Source organism: Daphnia magna, linkage group LG4 (assembly GCF_020631705.1).
Source record: "Daphnia magna isolate NIES linkage group LG4, ASM2063170v1.1, whole genome shotgun sequence".
NCBI classification, from domain to species: domain Eukaryota; kingdom Metazoa; phylum Arthropoda; class Branchiopoda; order Diplostraca; family Daphniidae; genus Daphnia; species Daphnia magna.
The window spans coordinates 9231525-9249168 of NC_059185.1; the positions used below are offsets into that span (position 1 = coordinate 9231525).

The 17644-nt window shown below is 37.7% G+C and overlaps 3 protein-coding genes and 1 long non-coding RNA gene across 5 annotated transcripts; 1 reads left to right on the forward strand and 3 right to left on the reverse strand.

The window, feature by feature from the left end:
- Positions 1-831: 831 nt before the first annotated feature.
- LOC116920573 (tyrosine 3-monooxygenase) lies at positions 832-4552 on the reverse strand. Its single transcript, XM_032926716.1, has 12 exons — positions 4317-4552; positions 3140-3248; positions 2930-3069; positions 2674-2866; positions 2430-2586; positions 2160-2356; positions 2010-2103; positions 1891-1932; positions 1689-1815; positions 1361-1590; positions 1100-1258; positions 832-946 (listed from the first exon to the last, which is right to left on the reverse strand). The coding sequence occupies exons 1-12, from the start codon at positions 4434-4436 to the stop codon at positions 922-924; spliced, it is 1593 nt and encodes a 530-aa protein (XP_032782607.1). The 5' UTR covers positions 4437-4552; the 3' UTR covers positions 832-921.
- Positions 1130-3338, forward strand: LOC116920597. The gene is made up of 2 exons (XR_004392792.2): positions 1130-1272; positions 1340-3338. It is a non-coding gene; the product is annotated as an uncharacterized LOC116920597 (long non-coding RNA).
- Positions 4553-6781: 2229 nt separating the features above from the next.
- On the reverse strand, positions 6782-9030 carry LOC123471486 (POC1 centriolar protein homolog A-like). The gene is made up of 6 exons (XM_045172868.1): positions 8729-9030; positions 8172-8411; positions 7955-8108; positions 7593-7899; positions 7227-7531; positions 6782-7154 (listed from the first exon to the last, which is right to left on the reverse strand). Exons 1-6 carry the CDS (start codon positions 8872-8874, stop codon positions 6999-7001), a joined length of 1308 nt encoding a protein of 435 aa, XP_045028803.1. The 5' UTR covers positions 8875-9030; the 3' UTR covers positions 6782-6998.
- An 838-nt stretch (positions 9031-9868) lies between these two features.
- On the reverse strand, positions 9869-17604 carry LOC116920586. 2 transcript variants are annotated; one of them, XR_006646004.1, is made up of 5 exons: positions 17199-17604; positions 16908-17135; positions 16779-16848; positions 12177-12249; positions 9869-10000 (listed from the first exon to the last, which is right to left on the reverse strand). XR_006646004.1 is itself a non-coding variant. In XM_032926731.2 (3 exons), exons 1-3 carry the CDS (start codon positions 17373-17375, stop codon positions 16714-16716), a joined length of 540 nt encoding a protein of 179 aa, XP_032782622.1. In that variant the 5' UTR covers positions 17376-17597; the 3' UTR covers positions 16693-16713. The 2 variants fall into 2 exon arrangements, 1 of the variants encoding a protein (XP_032782622.1); XM_032926731.2 differs by lacking the exons at positions 9869-10000; positions 12177-12249 and having other exon boundaries at positions 16693-16848; positions 17199-17597.
- Positions 17605-17644: the final 40 nt, after the last annotated feature.

Sequence of the window (17644 nt, forward strand, 5' to 3'; positions counted from 1 at the left end):
ATTCAAAAAATTAATGGTTTGCCATTAAGGATCGTGCATTATATTCATGCAGATTTTTGTGAAATTGCGCAATTAAAATTACGCAATTTCACACAAGTCCACACTTTTCAAAAATTTGACACCAGATTAGAAGCTCAACGTCCTACTTGCACATGACATTTACATGACATCAATGTTTGGATGTAACTGGTGTTAAGCTTGGTATTATAATGGGTGTTTTAATTTGGATTGAATTGTATGGAATATTTTTCGATGAATGTGACCCAAATGAAAATGACCGATCTCTGAGCAATGCGACGTTTCTGATTCAAAGTTCGATGTTAAATAGCATTGTATGCAAATGAACACTGCCAAACGGAACGGGGCCATGTTTTGATCGGAACCTAATTTCGTTATATTTGCTAAATACGCAGTTTCCCCGCAAACCATGAATGGTTCCAGATCAAAATATTATTTTCTATTGTACATGTATCAACGGTGGTATCAATGGCTCCCACGCGCATTGAAATTGTGTGTTAATGTTTGTTGGGATGAAGAAGTGTCAAGCAAAATGAAAACTGGACGAGACATGAAACATATGGCGAAAGATGACAACTAATAAAGCTGGACAATCCTTTATGCGTAGGTCTAACGATTTTTTTTTTTTTCGCTGCCTTCCTGTATAAATAAACAACTGGGTCATAACACGTTGTGCGGTTGTTGACGCATCCCCGAAAACAAAACGAAAGAGTAAAGTGTGATTGCGCAGTTTGGTATATGTTATAAGTGACGTACTTAATAAGGAAATCGTAGACTTTGAACCAAACGAAATGTCGCATTTGTGATGAGAACTTGAACAGATAAGCGTGTATTTGAGTGAATACGACGAAAATATTGAGATTAAAATATATTAAACAAACAACTTCAGCACGTGCAGATTGGCTACCATTTGCAGCACAAGCCGGGACTGTGGAAAAAGTCGTAATTAATAAAATGCGTGCAAAAAAAAAAAAAAAAGAAAGGGCGCTACGAGACACTTAGAAATCTATCGTTTAACAATAATGTAAGAATGTTGACTAGGTTCTTCACCAAACCAATCCTTTTTATTTTAAGTTCTTACTTCATCTTGTGTAGGGCTGTGCAGACATGAGACAGATCCGTCTGAACTTGTTTAGTAACATTAGCCAGCGCAGTAATTGAGTCAACGACTTCGGCAGTTTGCGTGAACGGATCGTAGCAGACTTCGTAAGGTCGACGTATGTTCTCGGCTACCCAACCGCTATTTTTTCAAAAGTAAAATGCATTAAAAAGGAAAAAAAATACATATATTGACTGGTGATAATTTCGATTTTTGTGACAGACATATTTCAATGTTACAAACCGGAACTTTTGAAGGGCATCTTCCAGACTCTCTGCTACGAAATAGACATCCTGATAATCCTGATCCTGATAGGGTTGAACAGCGCAGACGGTCGGATCGAAAGCCAGTAAACTAGGTTTCCCGGATAGGGCATGCTTAAGTTCTCCGTAACTTGAAAGCAAACCAGCTCCGTATGCCTTGAGTTCCCCATTTTGTTTGCAGAGCCCGAACTCGACCGTGAACCAATACATCTGCGTCGTAAACAAAAATAAATTCATAGGAGCGTGTTGTTGTTTATGTATCGAATCGCAATATTATATGGGTTTAAAAAACCAAAACAAAGTACTACCGTCGAGAATTTTTCAATGTCACTGTCGCTTGCCCCTAGCGAGGCTAAACCCAATTCTTGGGAAAATTGGGCAAAATTTCTGTCAGCCAGGATTGGAACATGTCCCAACAGCTCGTGAATTGAGTCCCTATTTCAAACAATTTTAAAAGTATGTTATTACATAAATTTGTTGTTTTATTTTTTTCTGTTGTTATAGGCTTACGGTTCCGGAGAGTGATAGGGAGAGGAAGAATGTCGAACGTATCTGGTTTTAAATAAAGAAATGATTATTAGAATTGAGTTTTGACAATTTTTATGTAGGCTCTCGTTAAAACAACATACTGGGTGCATTGAAATACGCGATAAGCCAAGCTTGCAAGAAAATCGCGAGCCGTCAACAAACCAGCTGCCGGACGAAGAGAAAAGCCAGTCCTTCCTGCATTTTTATGAAAATTTAAATGCATTTGTAGTTAGTATTTTAAAATTTATTACTTTTAAGAAAGTTGGAAATGTCCTCTAGTTGCGGAATGTTGTCTGCCGCGTATCCGCATTCCTTTTCCAATAGAGTAAGAGCTTCCAAATGCTGGCGACACGCGTGTTTCGGCAAAAGTGACATCAGTTCTGTGTAAACAGCTTTCCAAGTGGTTTTGTCTTCGAGCGAATATTCAACGCGTGGAATAGGCTCTCCGCTATCGAAAAATACCAATCCAAACTGAAATTCTTAATCACACAAATACTAGTCGAAAATCAACAATAGAATACTGTTTATAATTGAAAGCAATATTAGCAATATCTTGACGCCGTTTTCGATAGACAACGTCAGTAAAGCCAGGATGGCCTTGGTCTAGATCTGGTTCGTAACGTGTCACCAAATGATTGCATAAATCCAATTCGGAAATATGCTTTGGAAACCAAATTTCTATTTATCAAATAAGAATTACTTATTTACATTTTTCATTTTTTTTTTGTCTTCTCGATGGCCGAAATAGAGCAGCATTCGTCTTACCTGGTATGTCTCCGACAAAGTTGGTTGCACTGGCGACCGTCACACGGCTAAGTGATGTACTTTGCTTCATTAACTTGAGCAGTGATACAAGATTGTCGCGAGCGATATCTAGCTTCAAAATCACTTCGAATTGGGGCTCCTCTTTGTTGTGTGATGGACGCGATTCTACGTGCAACAGCGTCCCCTTGCAATGCTGATTTAAACGAGTAAATTGTTTCACACATGAATCAAAATTTTATGAAACAAGAGGGTTTACCTGGATTGTTTTGAATGTTCGAGACAGCGTTACCAGTTCTTCGCGCATACGGATAATTATCGCCACCAAAAGTCTTCCATTTTCTCCGACAGTAAAAGCGTCTTCCGGTAAAACGAGTTCCTCCTGCGACGTCGAATTTTCTGTGCTTGCAATAAAATTTTTTTGGGGGAATCCGTTTGGAATTTATCGGATGATTATTTTTGAACTTACCGCGAGAGAGTGAATTTTCGTGAAGTAAATTTTCTCGATTCTGTCTGTTCACTTTTGTTTCGAAACGTGCGTCGTCCACCAGAGACCGACGTCTTCCGGCATATCCGTTCTATGGCCATTAATGACGCATATATACGTTTAGTTAATTTGTTGGCAAGATCACATTGGAAAATTGGACATACACGATAGCATATCCTAATATGCTAGAGGAAAGCTTCTGAGGAACACAAGATCAACGTATTTCTATCGAATTTGCATTCTAAATGCGTCTAATAGGATATAGCTTGGAAGCTGTATCTTTCATAAGCGGGCAAACAGAATAAACTATGGCAGAGATTTTCATCCTTTGACGTACTACTGGCCCCGATATGTCGTATCATGCGTTTGTCTACAGTTGATTGGATCATGAAGCAACATGCATGTCGGCGTCTTGACTGGATTTTCCCATATGAAATCAAATCAAATTTTGGATAACATTTCCGCCTGCTATGCAATAAACGCGAGATATTATGGAAAACGAGATGACAATTTTCCTTGTGCTTATCTTGTCTTATACAAACGCATTTATTATTTTTTTAATGATTTTCTCCAGTTTTTATGTTCCACAAGGCTACCCTGGCTTGCTGTTATACTATCGTCATACCCTGTTCCCATCGCCCCTTGTCCTTTTTTGCAACACACCAAATTGCTGAATACTTGTACAGCACAATTTTTCTTTGATAAGAAATAACTAAGTTTTCGGGTCCGAGGTCTAAGGTCTAAGTTAAGACGAAACATATACACGAAACGTTTACCAGCGACTAAAGTTAAATGTTGTGCAGATTGTAAAGGAATAAGACCATCTCAAGAGATAAGTTAAATAGTCTAGTGCGGCATCATTCGCTTATTGAAACGGCGCTAAGAATTGAATGCTGTAATGAAACAGCAAAGGGATTAGAAACCCCAAGTGCCATAGTAACCGAACGCTTTGATGACGTGATCATTCAGCCGCTCTACTTAGGGAATTCCCCGTTGCCTGACTCCCTCTAGATTGTGGCTTTTGCGATGGTTTTGAAAAAAAAAATTAAATTAAAATTAAATCATTTGCCCAGGAGTTTATACCCAGAACTGAACAGTGTCAAGTGCGAATTAGCAGCATTATTACAAAAGAAATTTGTTTGGACTGGCTTGAACGTACCTCAATACTATAGGATTTTTTCATGACGAACTGTTCCCGACCGGAATGGAAGGAAGTAATGCCGCTGGCTGTATTGGCCGGATTCACAGCAATTTTTGACGAAACTGACGTTGCTGACATCTTGTACGCGTAGCCAAGTAGGCCGTATTTCCAGAATTCCAGTTTAAGTAATTAGAACTTACCCGGTTGAGGGAATGTTCGAAGTTTTGGGGGAACCGTCAATGGAACAGATTCATTTTTGCAACGCTCTTTTATATATCATGGTCCTCGGTTTACGTCAAAGCCATCCTTGGACCTTAGCGCGGTAGAAGAGCCACGCCTTCATCGGGCAACTTCATAGCTACCTCATTCCCGCCTGCGCCGTTCACTTGCCTCAAGTTATTATTATTATATATATATTTTTTTCATACTTGATACGTATTTCAGCGCTACTTGTCACTAGCCCATGGATAAATGATGGATTGGCACATTACCGGGCTATACAGAAAAGTGAACAGCAAGATGGTCATTAATCAAGCTGTGTATTTATATATACTCACGTTCATATTAATAGATTGGTTTGGATGAGGTGGGTGTTGATTCACCTCGCTCAACCACAAGTTTTCCGATTAAAATCTCTGTTGAATAGTTGTCCAGGCGTAATCGATGACAGTCCACACCAGAGTTTGCAAAATCCTTCTTCCCCTCGTGTCCCATTAGAACACTGCCTGTGGACTTGTTCTCACGGAACTAGGAGTTACATGTTTGAAACTTGTGATTCTGCTACAAAGGTATGGGGAAGTAAATTTGCATGCACTAGATGGACAGGGTTTCTTTTCCGTAAAAGCAACAATTCTCAATTTTATGCGGAGCGGAAATTATTATTGAGTGCTCTCAGGTTCATCAGCATAACCAAAAACCCAAAGTCCACCATCTTTTGGGAGCTTTATACTCATGCCTGCGGGAATGATACTCCTAATTGATTTTAGATGTCAGCCTGAGAAGCTTACCTTCGAATATGTGCCGTCCGTCTTCTTTCCTCTCCTTCGTGAACTATTGTTTAATGCGTCGAAATGGGAAAAATATCGATCAACGTTTGACATTTCTGTTAAGAGGACGCCATTTAAGTTGTGACAAACACAGGAAAACTAAACAAAAGACATCATTCAATAATGCACAGATTGCTTAATCATAGCAAACTGGATTTCAATGAGAGTTTTAAAAAATAATATCTAACCTGTTGTTTTGCGGAGTTTTTTTCAATCTTCGTCGGCAAAAGGACGTTTAATCACGAAAAAAGAAACTGGTTAGAACACAAAATTTCTTTAAATTCTTGCAAATGTTGAATTCATTCATCATTTTAATGAAATTCGACTGCTAAGCAATAAGCCTAGGCTATAAAAAAAAGTGATTTAATGAAAGATAACAAAGACAAAATTCACTTTCGCTATGCGGTGGTGGCCACTGTGGAACCGTAAGACTGTGTATCGTCCAAGTGATGGAGGCACAAGCTAACATGCATAACGTTGTTAATAACCAGCTTATATGGCAACAAATGAAGAAATCTGACCGAGCTATGTGCTGCTCTGCTCATGAAGAATGAGAATTCTCAATTAAATGTGTATCCAAGGGTGGGACCATGTGTCACGTAGTCACGCACTAATAAGACGAGGGGGTTGGTTGCAGTTGACTTTTCATTACATTGAGCCCATGTTCTTTTCCCATATGGCTTATAACTATATCCCAATTTATTAGACAAGATACTCATTCGGATTTCTTTATTTTTCAACGAAAAGACGATTATGAGCTTCTACTTTTTTTTTACTTGTGGCACGTTGCTACGTCGTTAAAGTTTACGGTGAAAATGAAATCGTTGCAGACGACTTTGAGAAATGATTTCGATCGTAACTGACAAGCATATATTGTAATCATTACGATGGTTCCTATACGATTGAAGTGATTTCTGAAAGGGATGTAATCGGGTGTAAAAGATATATTGAATGCCTGTGCCCCACTAATTGGCCCTGATTCCTTTAGCCTGCTTGAATGGAGTACAATATGACGGAATGCTTTTCGGGCAGCGGCATTGTGTTCGCCGCCTACGTCACATTCTGATCCTTGTTGCTTCAAAGTCCGCAACCGACCATGAGATCGTCCTTTACCACTGCTTAAGAATTTTCTGGAACAATCGCATTGATGATTCGCTGCAGCCATTGAACGACAATTCAGAAGTCATTCTTTACGCATTTCTCGTCGTACATTCCCCTGAGCCCCGATAATTCGAACGTTCTTTTCTTTGTGGACGGCATGTGTATCAGTTTACTAGTAAGCGACATGAAACAAAGTAACCAATTTGAATTTACATATCACTTATTCGTCGTCGAAGAACGAACTCGTTTGTTGAGGGGATTAAAAATACATCCATGCACAAATTTTACATGTTGCAAAGGTTGAAGAAGTTGTAAAAAAAAAAATGCTTCAAGAAATCGATTTGCTAAATTACTTTTATTATTATTATTATTATATTTTTACATTGGTCCAATGGAATAAAAACGAAGCCGTTTTTGGAGAAGACAAAAGAATTATTGAGGAAGAGAAGGCGGCATTTTTTTCTCTTGGCAAGAGAGATTTCAGCAAAATTGTATCGAGTGGAATGCAAGGGTTTTTGGATTTCACAATATTAAATTACAAGCACGCACCGACTTATTCCCCATTGGAGAATATCCCTGTGCCAAGATTTTCTTTTTGTTGATCCTCGATAAATGTCACACGTTGCTCGAGCGCTAACAACGTATTTGTTAAGACATCAACTTGCGAAACCAAATCCCCGATAATAATTTCCAACCGCTTCTCTCTTTCCTGGTAAATTTAACGATAAAAGAAAACATTCTAAGAAAAACTGATTAGATGAAACGGCCTTATTTAACTAACCGTTTTGTTTGCATTTCCTGTTTTTTCATGCGAATCGCTAATTTGCATGTCCATAGTTTTTTTACTAATTTCTAGCTCGTCAATGCTTGACGTTCTTTTTGAATTAACACTCGCATCTTCTATATCTTGTCGATCTTCTGTCACAGAAGATGCAACAATTTTCTTCACGTCGACACCTTGAAGTCCACCGGCAATGGACGGTCGAATTTTAGTTTTTATAGATGTCTTATTGCTGGAAGTGTCAGCAACATCCAGAACTGGAGAAAAATTGGCTTTCCAAACTAGAATTTCATTGTCCGCTCCTCCTATAACATCATTTGGTTAGTTTGGTTTTCAAGTAAGTTATAATCCAACCCTTTTAGATACCTGTGGCGAAATAGCCGCCATCTGGGCTAAACTTCACCGAATGCACTGCGCCTTTCGGTCCGTACAGGGTATAACTTGGGCGCCCTTCCATTAGATCAAGAACCTTTAACGTTCCTTCTTGTGAGGCCGTAATTAGGTAGTTGCCAGACGTTGGATGAAATGATAAGCAGTGCACTGGGCCGTTGTGGATTTCATACAATTGAAGCACCTTCCGCATACGAGTTTCATAAATTTTTACGACTCCGTTGCTGAGTGCTGTCCCGATGCATGTTCCAGTAGGATGAAATTCAACATAATTGCCTTGAGCCTAAAAAACTACCTTCTTTTACAATACCGAGGAAAATTAAAAAAGGAGAAAATACCTTGGGTTCATAGAATGTGTGAATGCAATCGCCACTTTTTAAATCCCATAATTTGATTGTCCGGTCGTCGGCACAGGAAACCATCTGGTTTCCGTCTGGGGATGGCCGCGTGCAACGGACCCAATTCGTGTGACTATTGAACGAGGCTACAAACCTTAAGACATAATTGGTAATGGGTACAAACTTGCAAGTTATTTGCTTTTGTTCTTATGAATACTTAGATTTATGCACATTCCACAACTTGATTGTCTTGTCATCAGAGGCTGACAATATTTGCCTCCCATCAGGTGTAAAAGCTACAGAACGTGCTGCAGCTTGATGGCCTTTCCAAAATGTACTCTCTCCAGTGATATTCGGAATCCACACAGCTAGTGAACCATCAATACTGCATGATGCCATTAAATTTCCAGCTGGTGCAAAGCATACATCACTGACTGAAGATGTATGGCCAGTGAACCTAAAAAGATGTTCAAGCTCAGAATTAGGATTTAGCATTTCAGTATAAGCCTTCATTTGCACACAATGGCACATGTTACATAGATTAATGTGTTGGTTAAAATGAGACTATAGCTGATTTTATCTTAAATTACACAGAGAAACATTGGCCAGAGACATGTGCATTTAAGGAATAAAATAATGGCAATTTAGCAATCGTTAGTTTAACAATCATTACCCGTAATGTTTAAATTTTTGACACAGTAATCATTTTGATTCCCCAGACATTTACATAACCAGCATTGCACAAAGATTAAAGAAGAATGTCCATAAATTCACCTAAATGCTTTCATCTTTTGTTGAAGACCCCATAGAATAATGGACTTGTCATTGCTACAAGAAATTAGCTGCTTCATATTAGGGCTAAATGCCAAAGATGTTATTGTTCCATGGTGTCCTCGAAGATTTCGCTCTACAGAAAACATTTTGGGCTGTATGTGTTGGAACGACAACGAATAATGGGTGATAGTTGCGATTGCAAAGAAGTCGAAATAGTGTTCGAAATAGTGTGCTCAACTAAGACAACAATAACCGTTTAAAATTAACTAAAAAGAATAAATTGTTAAATTCGTAATAGCCGGCGTTGCCATCTCCTAAAATATTCGTACTGAAGCGTGATTCGCAGTAGGGCTCGGGTTGGGGCTCGGCCCCGCATCAATCGGGCAGCTTTGTGGCCGATCGGTTAGGTCGTTTTGTTTTTCTGGCCAGTTCTTCATGGTGACTCATCTTTAACGCAATATTTTGTCTCAGAGTCATAGATCCCTGGTTCCTCCACTATGGCTATTTTCCCTCTCAGAAAAGGGTACCCTCTTGCGGGGATTACTATAAAAAAAACGAGGGTTTTGGGTCGGGGCATGGTCGGGGCATAGTCGGGGCGTATGAGTGATTTTCCGCCCGGTGGGACTGCCATCTATCGACAAATGAGTTTCTGCTTGGAGTGAAACCACACACCCACAAGAGGCGCTCCCACCGGGCGGAAAATCACTCTTTCGCCCCTACCACCCCGACCCAAAACCCCCATTTTTTTGTATAGTAATCCCCGCAAGAGGGTTACACATTAATTTGAAATCTGTTGATTGTTAAACCAGCATTACGTGATATTCTATTGACTAATCTAAACTGTAAACTACATTGTCTTGTAATCTTCTGGCATACATTGCCAATGAGACTTAGAGAAGGAACAATAACACCCGTACCGCTTCTAGGTTTTCGAAACGCGCACGCTATTTTTTCTCTACCGGCACATCGCCGCATCCTACACTTACCTCATTTTATGGCATATAAACCACGTGTGAATTACGCCATGTAAACTATTATGTAATACGATATGCAAGATATCATTGTAGTTATACCTTACGAAACCGATTACAGCACTTTCTACCTCATTTACTCTGCTACTTAACCATATTGAGAGTTAGGTCACGAATTAAAAATGTATTTACAGTATACGCAAGCATTAACAGTGAACAAATTCCATTTGCACTGGCAATTTTACCGACCGGCGTGGCAGTTGACAGTACGAAAATTTTTCGAATGCGTGGTATCACAAAGCAACTTGGTCTCCGCGAGACGGTCTCGAAGGGTGGAGACCGTCACCCGTACATCCCAGTGGGACTATCCCGGCCCTCTGATTGGCTCTCTTCACCCTTACATCCTTCTATGTCTTTCTGCTTTCCGCTCCCACATTTTCCTGATGTACACAGTGTGGTTTTCCGTGGGGCTGCCGCTTTGATTTGTTTGTTTCTTTCGTGTATTTTTATTATTTACATTTATTGTTTGTTCTTTATTAAGTTTTACAAATACAATATTTTTACTTACATTAATTGTTTTTTTCATTTTATATAATAGATTGAATTAATTACCGGTGTGTTTTCTTAAATAAGTGTAAATTGTCATCCAATGGGCCTTGGGTTGGCGGTTCCAAAACCCGATCTTGTAATGATCGGGGAAACTATAAGTCCAAAACTTAAAAACTTATAGGAATGGATATATCTGGATAAGATCTGTCCATTTCTGCAAAAATATTACTTAAAAACTACTTATTGGAAGAGTAACCCGATTTGCCATTTTTCCGGTAGGTCGGTGCGGTTTAGCGGGTATCCGGTAATCCCCACCCCCGAATAATACTTAATATTTAAATAATTTTTGCGGGAAAACTATAAGACCAAAATTAATAAATTTTACAGAAATGGATAGCTCTTATCAAGAGCTATCCATTTCTGTAAAAAAGTTAAGACAATTTTCATAAACAAAAAAATTTTGGGCAAGAACTTTTTTGTAGTTTTTGCGCTCTAGAGATATACTCGATCCTATAGACTTAAGTAATAATTTTCATTGTTTTTGAAACTTTTTAGTGTATGAATATTTTTTCATAAATTATAGAGAAATAGATAGCCCTTATCAAGAGCTTTCCATTTATATAAAATTTATTAATTTTGGTCCTATAGTTTCCCCGAAAAAAATTATTTAAATTTCCCGTATTACTGGGAGATGAGGGTTAACTTAGACCCGCTAAACTGCACCGACCTACCTGAAAAATGCCGAAGCGGTTTACTTCTCCAATAAGGAAATTTTGAGCAATATTTTTACAGAAATGGATAGATCTTATCAAGATATATCCATTCCTATAATTGTTAAAACTTTTGGACTTATAGTTTTCCCGATTGTCCCAAAATCGGGTGTTGAAACCGTTTTTCTCCAGCCCGCACCAACCCAGTTGCCCATGAGAGTTCATTCACAATAATTCTGATGGAAACACACCGATGTTTAATTCATTCCTGTTTTATAAATTGAAAAGCGATTTAATAAAGGTATAAGTAGTGTAATAGCATAAATTAATAAATTAAAAACAAAAATCCAACGATAACGAAAAAATATTCATACACAAAAAAGTTTAAAAAAAAATTTATATTGTTACTTAAGTCTATTGGATCTAGTATATATATCTAGAGCGCAAAAACTACAAACAACGTCTTGTCCAAAATTTGTTTGTTTATGAAAATTATGTTAATTATTTTACAGAAATGGATAGCGCTTACTAAGAGCTATCCATTTCTGCAAAATTTATTAATTTTTTCCTTATAGTTTTCCCGCAATAAATTATTGAAATATGACGTATTTTTATGAGGGGGGTTCCTTAGCCCCGCTAAACCGCACCGACCTACCCGTAAAATGGCGAAGCGGTTTACTTTCCTAATTAGTACACCTTAAGCAAAATTTTTGCAGAATTGGATAGACCTTATCAAGATTTATCCATTCCTATAAGTATTAAAACTTTTGGACATATAGTTTTCCCGATTCTCCCAAAATCGGGTTTTGAACCTTTTTCTCAGACCCGCACCAACCCAATTGCCCATGGATGACAATTAACAATAGTTATAATGAAAACACACCAATATTTAATTTATTCCTGTGCTATAAAATTTAAAACGATATAATGAAGATACAAATAGTTTATTAACAAAATAGTAAGTTAGAAACAATAAATATAAACATAAATAATCATAAATAAATAAACATGAAAAACAAACAAATGAAGGCGGCAGCCCGACTACTCCACACACGCCACAGCCCCACAGGCCACACACCACAAGCAGAAGGGGTTGAGGGGCTATAGGGTGAGGAGAGGGAGAGAGCCAATCAGAGGGCCGGGATAGTCCCACTGGGATGTACGGGTGACGGTCTCGACCCTTCGAGACCGTCTCGCGGAGACCAAGTTGTCACAAAGTGCATAAACTGCTTATCTTCTTGGAGAAGCTGATGTAAGAACGGGAGCAGTCAGAGAGACAATCCTAAAATTACTAATGGAGAATGGGACGAGATGAAGAGCGCATTGAAAGGGACTGTCAATTTGTTTTATGTTTTATGTACTGTGGGACAAGTAGAGGGAGTGATATTCAGGAGAGTTTAGAAAATGGCTGTCCCATTTACTTTTTAGTTCTTGCAAGGACATTTTGATTAGTATCAGAGTCATAGACCCCTGGTTCCTCCACTATGGCTATTTTCCCTCTCAGAAAAGGGGTACCCTCTTGCGGGGATTCCTATCAGTGCTGCCACGCCAAAAAACCCGGAATCCCCTGGAACCATGTAAAAAATCCCAATTTTCCCACATTTTCCGATTAAAAATCCCAAGGAAATCCCACCTTTTTTCTTTATAAAATCCCACGTTTCCCGCCTGTTTTTTTTGAAATCCCACCTATTTTCCCAAAATTTTATTTCAAAATATAAGTCTCTGACTCAGGGTTAAATTGTATTTTATTTATCGAGCGTTAAACTGTCTTGGTGAAACAAATGGCATAGGGGATATATAGGACATGGCACATGGGAGGGAAATTTCGCGTCATATAAAACTAGTAAAAAGTTTATTGCACAAAACTTAAAATGACTTAGAATCTGGAATGGTGGCATTGGATTTTACTTTAATAACGGCCTGGGGCCGTATTCTAGCCTTGGCTTAAATTCTGGTCTTAAACTTACTAAAATTTCTTATAAAATTTCCTCACGTAAGTTAGGAAAAAATGTAAGTTCGTTATTTCAATAAACACGTATTCTAGCTTAAATTTTCTTACTTTTATTTCTGAACTTAGTATAAGTTCAAATTCCAAGATCAGATTTTTCAAGCATAGAATTTTTTTTTTCTTAGAGGGCGGACCTTATAGCGACCAATAAGAATATTCGTTTCATGACATTGCGTACAGTAATAGATGCTGTTTACTTTATTATTATTACAAGGCGTCTGCTAGAGCTAGAATCTAGTTAGTATTTTTAAAGTTATAAGATTCTTTGATTGACAGTTTTGGTATCTTGAACTGTGTTTATTGTGCTAGTGAAAGACTTACGAGATTGAAATGGCCCCAGCAATAAAATAAAAAGCGTGGTCGTCATTCCAAATAGAAATTTTAGTTGATGAGTACATCGCAAGAAAGTTAACTTAGCTATAATTGTGTGGCTTATTAGTTTAATGTAAACTTGATTGTTGATTGTAATTAGTCTACAAACAACTTGCGGCCCAATTTGTTGGAAATGAGTCCTATGGTTAATCAGCCAATGCAACAGTTAATACACATGGAAATGTTGTAGTAGCTTAAGACTACTAATAATATGAAATAGAGAATACCTTCGATATACCAAATAGAAGCTTTATCGAATCTAAATACTTTGTAAATTTTATTATCGTCAAATATATCAAAAATATCAGCACGTTGACGATAAAACGGAACCATTCTCCTTCTCACTTCTATTCGTTTTTCATACAATTCATCCTCATTCGCATCACTGTCATTGTCACTATTTAAAACTTCGTTCAAAACATCAAGGTGACGTTCGAACTTGTCGATGTTATTCATCTTCAATTATTCATCAACAATCAACAAGACCACTAGATGTTGTTACTTGAAAATCAAAACAATGACACGTGAAAATACTAAAAACTAGGACAACAATAGCTGTAAGCATTAGCCTTAGCACGGAATTTTAAGAAAATAACCGCTGTAAGCCAACTAATAGTTGGCTTACAAAAATTTGCTTTCTTAAGTTTAAAAAGACAAGTTCAAAATATTTCTTAAGAAAAAAAGGTGAGTTGAGAAAAGCTAGAATACGGTTTTAGGTAAATCCAAGCATAAATTGGATTTTTAAGCAAAAAACAGTAAGTTAAGAAAAAATTCCGTGCTTAAGTCAAGGCTAGAATACGGCCCCTGGGGCCGTATTCTAGCCTTGGCTTAAATTCTGGTCTTAAACTTACTAAAATTTCTTATAAAATTTCCTCACGTAAGTTAGGAAAAAATGTAAGTTCGTTATTTCAATAAACACGTATTCTAGCTTAAATTTTCTTACTTTTATTTCTGAACTTAGTATAAGTTCAAATTCCAAGATCAGATTTTTCAAGCATAGAATTTTTTTTTTCTTAGAGGGCGGACCTTATAGCGACCAATAAGAATATTCGTTTCATGACATTGCGTACAGTAATAGATGCTGTTTACTTTATTATTATTACAAGGCGTCTGCTAGAGCTAGAATCTAGTTAGTATTTTTAAAGTTATAAGATTCTTTGATTGACAGTTTTGGTATCTTGAACTGTGTTTATTGTGCTAGTGAAAGACTTACGAGATTGAAATGGCCCCAGCAATAAAATAAAAAGCGTGGTCGTCATTCCAAATAGAAATTTTAGTTGATGAGTACATCGCAAGAAAGTTAACTTAGCTATAATTGTGTGGCTTATTAGTTTAATGTAAACTTGATTGTTGATTGTAATTAGTCTACAAACAACTTGCGGCCCAATTTGTTGGAAATGAGTCCTATGGTTAATCAGCCAATGCAACAGTTAATACACATGGAAATGTTGTAGTAGCTTAAGACTACTAATAATATGAAATAGAGAATACCTTCGATATACCAAATAGAAGCTTTATCGAATCTAAATACTTTGTAAATTTTATTATCGTCAAATATATCAAAAATATCAGCACGTTGACGATAAAACGGAACCATTCTCCTTCTCACTTCTATTCGTTTTTCATACAATTCATCCTCATTCGCATCACTGTCATTGTCACTATTTAAAACTTCGTTCAAAACATCAAGGTGACGTTCGAACTTGTCGATGTTATTCATCTTCAATTATTCATCAACAATCAACAAGACCACTAGATGTTGTTACTTGAAAATCAAAACAATGACACGTGAAAATACTAAAAACTAGGACAACAATAGCTGTAAGCATTAGCCTTAGCACGGAATTTTAAGAAAATAACCGCTGTAAGCCAACTAATAGTTGGCTTACAAAAATTTGCTTTCTTAAGTTTAAAAAGACAAGTTCAAAATATTTCTTAAGAAAAAAAGGTGAGTTGAGAAAAGCTAGAATACGGTTTTAGGTAAATCCAAGCATAAATTGGATTTTTAAGCAAAAAACAGTAAGTTAAGAAAAAATTCCGTGCTTAAGTCAAGGCTAGAATACGGCCCCTGGACTAATTCGTCGGTGATATTGACTTCATCAGCACTCTTATCATGAGCTTTTAACCAAGACTTTATTCTCATTAGACTAACTACGGTATCATCATCTATACTAGTTCTTTTGTCCGTTTTAGTATTGTTAAGTTCACTGAATTTTCTTTTTGCTATTACGTTACTAACGATTAAACTAAAAAGCATTGAAACGCAAACGCACAAGTTAGCGAAAGTGGCCTCGTGATTTGCAAAAACTTTTTGCCAATATTCTTCCGCAGGCAAGCGAAAAACTGCGGACTCAGTTAGAACCCCGAAAGCAGACGTAGGGAGTAGGGCATGAGCATTCCATTCTTTTTCGGTTTTTAAACGATCACAGAACTTATTTAAAACCGTAAATCTTTCAAATAATGCACTCAGTGTTCGAGGTTTCAGATTTCGCGCATTTTCCGGATGTAGCATAGTAACAACCTCATAAACTGGATCCGTAAAATCGAAACGAGATTTCATATCAGAGATCGCAGTAATATAGAAATCCCTACAATGAATGTAAAATGAGTTGATTCTCATATCTTGAGATACGCCCAATTCCGATTGAGAGACAGCGATGGCACTGGATTGAAACACAAAAAACTGTCGTCTGCACACTGAAGCACTGCGCAAGTGCGCAGTCATTTGGCAAGGTTGCCCAATAGCCAATAATATTTTTATTACTATTACCCAATAAGACAATAACACTTTTTATCACTAACTGGCCATTTGGCCAAACCCCAAAATAATTTATCTAATTATCTTCTACTTCTAAATCCCACCTTTTTTCAAAAATCCCAATCCCATCCCATCCCACATTTCCACTTTTGGAAATCAAAAATCCCAGAAAGTGGGACCTTCCCACCAAAGTGGCAGCACTGATTCCTATACAAAAAACGGGGGTTTTGGGTCGAAGCGGTACGGGAGAAAGAGTGATTTTCCGCCCGGTCTTGCGGGTGTGTTTTTTCACTCCACGCAGAAACTTATTTGTCGACAGATGGCAGTCCCGCCGGGAGAAAATCACTCATCCGCCCCGACCATGCCCCGACCCAAAACCCTCGTTTTTTTTTTTTTTTTTATAGTAATCCCCGCAAGAAGGTACCCCTTTCTGAGAGGGAAAATAGCCATAGTGGAGGAACCAGGGGTCTATGACTCTGTTAGTATTAAGAAAAATTGAAAGAAATTATGTTAATTTTAAAAAAGTAGGCTAGGTGTGAAACTGAAACACAATTTAAGCCTTGATATTAGTTATAAACCCCACTGCAAAGTTAAGATATGAGGAAGTGGTACTGTATTTAAGGTTTAGAAATATTTAAGTAATCCAAGTAGGAACCAGACAGCAGATCAGAAACTGGAATACCCAAAACGTCAAGTAGCTCTTGGGCAGCATGTGTTCCGTCTTCTGGTGTTTGGTTGTCGTTCAATACCACCTTGAAATCGGGAATTGATGCAGATAGTACATAGCATTTTGTGAAACAAATAAGCCTACCTCAAGTTCCAAAAAATTTCCTAAATCTTCCACTTCATCAATATGAATTCGCGTTTGATTGTAATGCCACAGCATACGTTTTTTCTTCACCAGGCCTTTTACACCCAAAGCCATTTCTAGAACACTTTTTAATGAGGTTGTATCGGTTACCGACGATTTTGAATAACTCGATAGTTTTGGGCCATCTACATCAGGTCTATCATAATAAATAAGTTCTCCGCTGCCATCCTGAAAGACATAATTGGAATTATTAATGCAAAACAACTTGTACTATCGTATTTTGTACAAGACCTTAAACTCCCTTAATTTCAGGCGGCCATTTTCCGTTTTGAAGAAAGTGTCACATTGCTCAATCACTTCCATTTCCATTTTACACACTTCAGAAACCTTTTCTGTCACAGCGTTTATGTCGTGAATTTTCGCCTTAATTTCAACATTTCTGGCGGTCTTTTTCTGACACATCGTCATGAATTGCGTTAGGAGGCGTTGATACAGTAGCTAATTTGACCACATACTAAACTACTAATGAAGATTTAAAAACGTGGTCTACACAACAATTGCGTATAGGGACAAAGAGAGGTGAAATTGTCGCAATGAATAGCCTGCAGCAGAGTCATAGAACCCTGGTTGGTTCACGCTGAGAGCAATCCCTATACCGCGTTTCGTTGGTCTGAATGTCTAAAATTTCGACGGTTTTGGGGCGGGGCACAGTGGTGGAAACTAGAATCAGAGTCATC

Coding starts and splice junctions, on each gene's coding strand:
- LOC123471486 (XM_045172868.1), bottom strand. CDS start 8,874: ATGTTTTCTGTAGAGCGAAATCTTCGAGGACACCATGGAACAATAACA. Junction 8,109..8,171: donor TGGAATGTGCATAAATCTAA/GTATTCATAAGA, acceptor TTATGTCTTAAG/GTTTGTAGCCTCGTTCAATA. Junction 7,900..7,954: donor ACACATTCTATGAACCCAAG/GTATTTTCTCCT, acceptor GTAGTTTTTTAG/GCTCAAGGCAATTATGTTGA.
- LOC116920573 (XM_032926716.1), bottom strand. CDS start 4,436: ATGTCAGCAACGTCAGTTTCGTCAAAAATTGCTGTGAATCCGGCCAAT. Junction 2,357..2,429: donor ATTGCTTTCAATTATAAACA/GTATTCTATTGT, acceptor ATTTTTCGATAG/CGGAGAGCCTATTCCACGCG. Junction 1,933..2,009: donor CGCGTATTTCAATGCACCCA/GTATGTTGTTTT, acceptor ATTTAAAACCAG/ATACGTTCGACATTCTTCCT.
- LOC116920586 (XM_032926731.2), bottom strand. CDS start 17,375: ATGACGATGTGTCAGAAAAAGACCGCCAGAAATGTTGAAATTAAGGCG. Junction 17,136..17,198: donor TGAAATTAAGGGAGTTTAAG/GTCTTGTACAAA, acceptor TATGTCTTTCAG/GATGGCAGCGGAGAACTTAT. Junction 16,849..16,907: donor GAAATTTTTTGGAACTTGAG/GTAGGCTTATTT, acceptor CCCGATTTCAAG/GTGGTATTGAACGACAACCA.